Source organism: Nannochloropsis gaditana, assembly GCF_000240725.1.
Source record: "Nannochloropsis gaditana CCMP526 unplaced genomic scaffold scaffold529, whole genome shotgun sequence".
NCBI lineage: Eukaryota > Eustigmatophyceae > Eustigmatales > Monodopsidaceae > Microchloropsis > Microchloropsis gaditana.
In genome coordinates, this window is record NW_005803424.1 from 12,761 (window position 1) to 18,491 (window position 5,731).

The 5,731-nt window shown below is 55.6% G+C and overlaps 1 protein-coding gene across 1 annotated transcript; it reads right to left on the reverse strand.

The window, feature by feature from the left end:
* Nucleotides 1-59: 59 nt before the first annotated feature.
* NGA_2085520 (uncharacterized protein) lies at nt 60-575 on the reverse strand (the record flags this gene model as incomplete). Its single annotated transcript, XM_005854366.1, has 1 exon — nt 60-575. A coding segment is annotated over one exon (443 nt), but the record flags the coding sequence as incomplete, so codon positions are not given.
* Between the last annotated feature and the right edge of the window lie 5,156 nt (nt 576-5,731).

Here is a 5,731-nt window from a genome sequence, read left to right on the forward strand (position 1 = left end):
CGCTCTCTGCGCTGTCGATGTCAGGGAATGAGGAGGAGGAGGAGGAGGAAGATGCAGCGGAAGAGGAGGAGGAGGAGAGGGAGGACGACGACGAGGCTCCGGAGCCTTTTGTGGACCCGCTGAGCATGGAGGTCATGCGTGACCCGGTATTGACGCCCTCCGGGTATTCTTACGAACGCGCCGTGATCCTCGAGCAGATTCGACGGCGGGCCTTGGACCCCATGACGCAGGAACCTTTGCAGGAGACAGACTTGCGGCCAAACCGGGCGCTGCGGGAGATGATCGAGATCTGGCGGTGCCAGCGGCAGAGACGCCAGCAGCCACTGCAAGACGAAGAGAAAGCTGAAAAAGGCACGGTGCATGCTGCGGAGGGCGGTGTCGGGCGGGAGTGAAGCCCGGGGAAGCACCAGCGAAGGAGATGGGCGGGACTACGGCGAAGTGGCCCGTCACACGGCTTGAATTTCCATCCCAGATGGTCGAATAGATTCGAGCGGGTGCATCCCCACGACGTGTGCTGGCATCCCCCAGGCTCCCGGCTGGCTGTGGCGGTGGCCACGTAGGGAGGCAGCGTCGGGAGGAATGGTGCCTGTGCTTGGATGTGGCTCTTCGCAGATGTCCTCTTTCCAAGGGAGCTCAACGTGGAAGGGAACGGACTGGAGCACCCTGGGGCTCTGATCTGTGGCGCCACCCCGCCGTCGGCCAGCCCTACGACTCTCCTTGCACTCCTAGTTGAAGCCCTCGTATCCCCGCTTATTAATCTTCCCACAACAGATTTCGGTTGCGTTCGACTGGATCAATTGCGAGGCCTCTTTCTCGCATGTAGAGACTGGGGTACCTCTCTCGGTGGTCACGCCGTGGGCACGTCCTCCGTGAGCCTGTTGCATCTCGCCATTCCCTGTCTGAATCATGCCCTCTGCATTTCTGTCTCTAGACTTGCCCATGAGGAAGGAGCCCATCGGATGATGTGCCCGATAGGATTCCTTTAGTCAGCGCTGAAGTCGCAATCTATGCATTTCCCGAGGTGATAATGAACCGTGGGTGTAATCGAGGCTCTGAGACTTTGTGCGCGAATGGGGCCTCATGCAAAGGCAAAGGATCTGGAAGGGAAGGATCGAATGACAATAAGAGTGTTCCTCTTGCATCATGGAACGGCCCATGGTTTTCGCTGTCCCGTTGGGTGCGAAGAGTTGTCTCAACCTTCTCCCGCCGAAGGTCACGACACCAAGCAGCGTAAACAAAGCAATGTATGTCGTTGCTAAAAATCGGGTGACTGCCGTTAAAATTACTTTACTGTGTCGTTGCGCGTCTCCTCTTCTAAATGTTCCTAACGCCACCCGGGTTCGCGATATGAGGCCTAGACGTGCTTTATGATCGGACCCGCTTTCCAGACAATGTTCAACGCATCCTACTGTTTTCCGACATCCAGGTCTCCTTTTTCCGAGCCCTCTCGTCACTTCACGCCAACAGCTGTGTTCCTCCCTCCCACGATCCGTCACATTTCCCCCAAACTTTCCACCCCTTTCCCACGTCAGCAAGAAAACTCGAGCGCATCTGGGAAGTATTGGTGGCACAACTTCTTCATCTCCGCCACTGTAGCCGAACCGGCGTCCAATTCCTTCCCCACCACCTCCACCACCTGCCTTAGACCCTTGACAGTTAGCCCCCGGCATTGGCCCTTCTGTAACTCTTCGCGGATCAATCCGATGGCTACTTCAGTCGCGCCTGGCTCCGTTTTGGCAAGCGCCACACCGCGTGCGGCGGCCAGCACGTGGGGCAAAGATGACCAGGCTCTTGCTTTCTCAACGTATTCTGTCACGTAACTCCCGAGATTTTTCTTCTCTCCCAGCAATCTTTGCTTCTCTGCATCGATGACCGCCGCCGAGGTAGGGTGCAAAGAAGCAATCCATTCCTGCTTCCCTCCCTCCCCGCCACTCTCTCCCATACCTGTCCAAAAATGTACCGTCCGACGAAAGACATCCGGGTGCATGGGCCTGAGGGCATGAGCGCGAATCAAGGCTTGCAATGCCAACAAAGCCTTGCCTCGTTTACACGCGACGTCGTAAGCCAACATGTGCGTTTCCACCACTTTGCCCGCATGCCGCGTCAAATACGCTACAACCCGCTTCATTTCCGTCAGAGGCTCGCGCTCTATCAATTTCATACCCTCAGGGTCCTCGTCCACTACCCCTTTGCCTCCATCACCGCCTTTCTTATTCGTGGTTGACTTCCCTTTTCCTTCTTCCTCTCCCTCCTTCCCGCCCCCCGCCCCTCCAGCGTTTGCCACCCGAGTCGCCTTCTCTGCAGCTGCTTTCTCTGCGGCCTCCGCCTCCAACTTTTTCGCAGCTTTTCGGGCCTTCGCTTTCTCTTTCTTCTTCTCCGCTGCCGTCATACCCGCGTACGCGTCCTTCCCCTCCACCCCTTCCTCTTCCTTCGGCATCTCTAGCACGGCCATGTAGCAGTCCAGCATGCCCCGGGCCGCAGCCAAGTAGTACGGGTGGGCCAACAAGCCATCTTCCAGACGCAGAACGTCGACGTAGGCGCGCAAGGTCATCTTCCGCACACAATAGTTGTGAAAATCGAACTGGTCCTCCACAAAGTCCGCGAAATGTTTCTCCACTGCCACGTAACGTTTCAAGGCCTTGGCAATCAACGCCCGCCCCCCTCCCGACGGCTTCGTGGCCTCCGAGAAGATGGCATGGGCCCATTCCAACTCGTACCACATGCACTGCATATCGGTCAAGTAGACCTGAGGATCCCCCTCATGTTTGGCGAAGAGGGCAATCACGTTCTGGGCAGCCTCCACCTGCCCGGCCCGCAACAAATATTTCGTGGTCTGGTTGTTCAAATACCGGTCCGACAAGTCCAACTGACGCGCCTCGTCCATCACCACGGCCGCATCCGTGACCCTCCCACCCTTTTTCAAAAGCCGGGCTCGGCGTTGGAGGAAATCCAGTTTCGCCCCGGTATCCTCACCGCAGGCGGCGAGGCACTCCTCGAGCAATTTCAAGGCCTCCGGGATCTCCCCGGCGGACTCCAGCAATTGGACTTTGAGGTACTTGGCCCACAGGAGGGTGGTCGTGACGTCGAAGGCTTGGGATGTGGAGGGGGAGGGGGAGGACGAAGGGGGGTGCGACCCGTTTTGACAGGGGGCGACCGAGGTGGTGGGGGAAGGGAAAGCGCCGGTCATGGCGAGGGTTTCTATGTACTCGTCCACCAGCAGCTGGACAATTTGGAACCGCTTGTTTTTTCGTAGGTCATAAGCATCCTTGGCTTGGATGCGTCGGCCATTCTCGGGATCTTCGGTCCGAAAAAGAGCGGCCAATTCGGAACCCAAAGCGGGCAACCCCCGGGCCAAATGCCGGCGCATGTACGCATCGACCCGCGTTTTGAATGCCTCCCCTTCCAAAAATGTCAAAGGTACCTTCTCACAGACTAAGGAATGTGGCTCTGCTCTTGCCAATTCCCCGTAAGCAGCCAGCAGTTGCTGGGATGCGGCCTCGTCCAAGTCCCCGGCAGCCGAGCTGGGCAGGCTCGCTTGGGGTTGAGCAAACATCGCCGCGCTGTTGCTCGAATCCCGGCGCAAAAGGGCGCACTGCCATCCAAGATGGTATTCGTAGTTTTCGCTGTTTTCTGCCAAGAGCGCCCGGTAGGCTTCCAGGGCCTTTTCAAATTGTTCCGACGCGAGTAAGAGGTGCGCCCGTCGAGTCCGCCAAGCTAGTCCGTCCATCACGAAGCTTTTCTGGGACTCGAGCCAGGACAAGGCCTCCTCCTTTCGCCCTGCTTGCTCTAAGAGCATGGCTTTGTACAGGACAAGCTCGCCTTCCTCGAAACCCCGCTCCCTTTTCTCCAACGTGCCCAAGAACGAGTCGATGACGGAAAGGGCCATGCCTAAATCCCCGGATAAGTGATTCGCCAAGACGAAGCCGATCCAATGCACCTTTAATTTGCAGTTCTCGCTCAGTATTTTTCGGCGTGTCTCCACAAAGCCGTCCAAGTCTCGCATCTGCACCTGCAAATTTGCCAAATCCTTCAAAATTTGCATGTTCGACGTATCAATGCGCAGTGCATTTAGGTAGCACTTTATGGCTTCCCCATGGTTCCTGTCGGAGCGATGCAAGAGCCCGAACACGTGCCAACAAACATGACTTCGAACGTCGTTCCGCAAACCTTGTTTGACCAGCTCATACGCCTCCTCCTTCCTCTCCATACAGTTTAGAATCAGCCCTTTCATCGCCTGCGTCTCGCCGTGGGAGGGGTATTTTCGAAGGATGGAATCGGCCGCCTTTAACCCTTTTTTGTACTGCTTTGTTTCATAGAACTTAACGATAGATCGGAATAAATCATGTTCCTTCTTTGACAGCTTCCGATTGTCGGGGATGGCCGCCGCAACACCGACGGCCATGCTGGCATGTCATGTGAAACGAGAGGACACGAGGGAGTGGATGAGCACCAAAACTATGCTTACATACGCCGTCATTGATCACGATCATTTTTCTATATCACAATGACGCATACTTGACGAATTTACCGCTTTTGAATGAAAAATGTGAGAGTAAAATATTGTCAACGTGGTCAACTAAACGAGGGGAGGCTAGCTGCTCTTTCACATAAAACGTCTCCATGCTACAGGCCGACGCCGCCCGTGTCCACTGAAAACAGAATACCGCATTGTGACCCTCATACTATCTGTTGTGCAATGCAGTACGGCAAATGCAGCTGTACAGCGCGTGCAAAAAGTAGCCAAATGAGGGCACGCAGCCTACTCAGGGCAGGGGGTGTATCCTTCTTTCAGACCGACCGCCTGTTAGCACCACAGTGTGCAAAAATGTAATGGCGCGGTAGCAATGGCAACGACTGAAAAACACACCGGGTGAAACCTTCTTCCCAAGTGGTGCACTTCACGTGTCACGAGAAGTCTGGGCTGCCCGAAAAAGGAGGACGCAATGGCATCTCAAAAGGCAACACGGTCCAGCGAGCCCAAAGCCGTCGCTTGGCTGGGCAACGATGCATTATGTGTCGAAGTGTGGATGTAGTCCAACTCAAGGCTAGCAGGCGCAGAAGCAGCACTTGTAGAATACGGGGGTAGTTGTGAAGGTAACAATGTACGTGTGGACGTCTTTCATGACGGTATCGCGTTTTGTGGCCATGCTTTTACCAACGAGGGAGGAAAGCCTGCACGCGTTACCGGGTGCTTTTATGCCTTTCTTCATGAAGACATAGGATTAAAAATGCGCGCCATTTGACACGCATTTATCCATCACTGTTGTTTCCGCAATTCTTGTCATTCAGATTGAGCTGAACGCGTCTAAAACGGCCCAGCCTCCGCCTGGTTTTGACGGTCAAGGCGAGAAGCTTGTGTCGGACCATTTCCCCTTGCCGGGGTCCACGACAAGACGTGCCAAAAACACCGGCGGCAACAAAGACAGGAATAAGAGTAGGGGAAAACGCCTGCTCTGAAAAGTTGTGGAGAAGCACAAGTAACAGTCAATCGGACTCGGGCAGTCTCTCATCCGGAGGGGAGGTCAGCAGACCAAGCAGAGTGGTGGTGAGAGTGCAAGCAACCCTGAGGCTCTTCCGGGACACCACAACATTCTCCCCTGCTGCATTGCTGCTGTCGAGGGCCTTATTCGCTCCATTCCAGGACGGCAGAGCCAAAGAAAGGTCTTGCTGATTACGTGAATACCGGACGCACTCGATCCCCATCGACCCCTCACGATGGCCTCTCCCATGG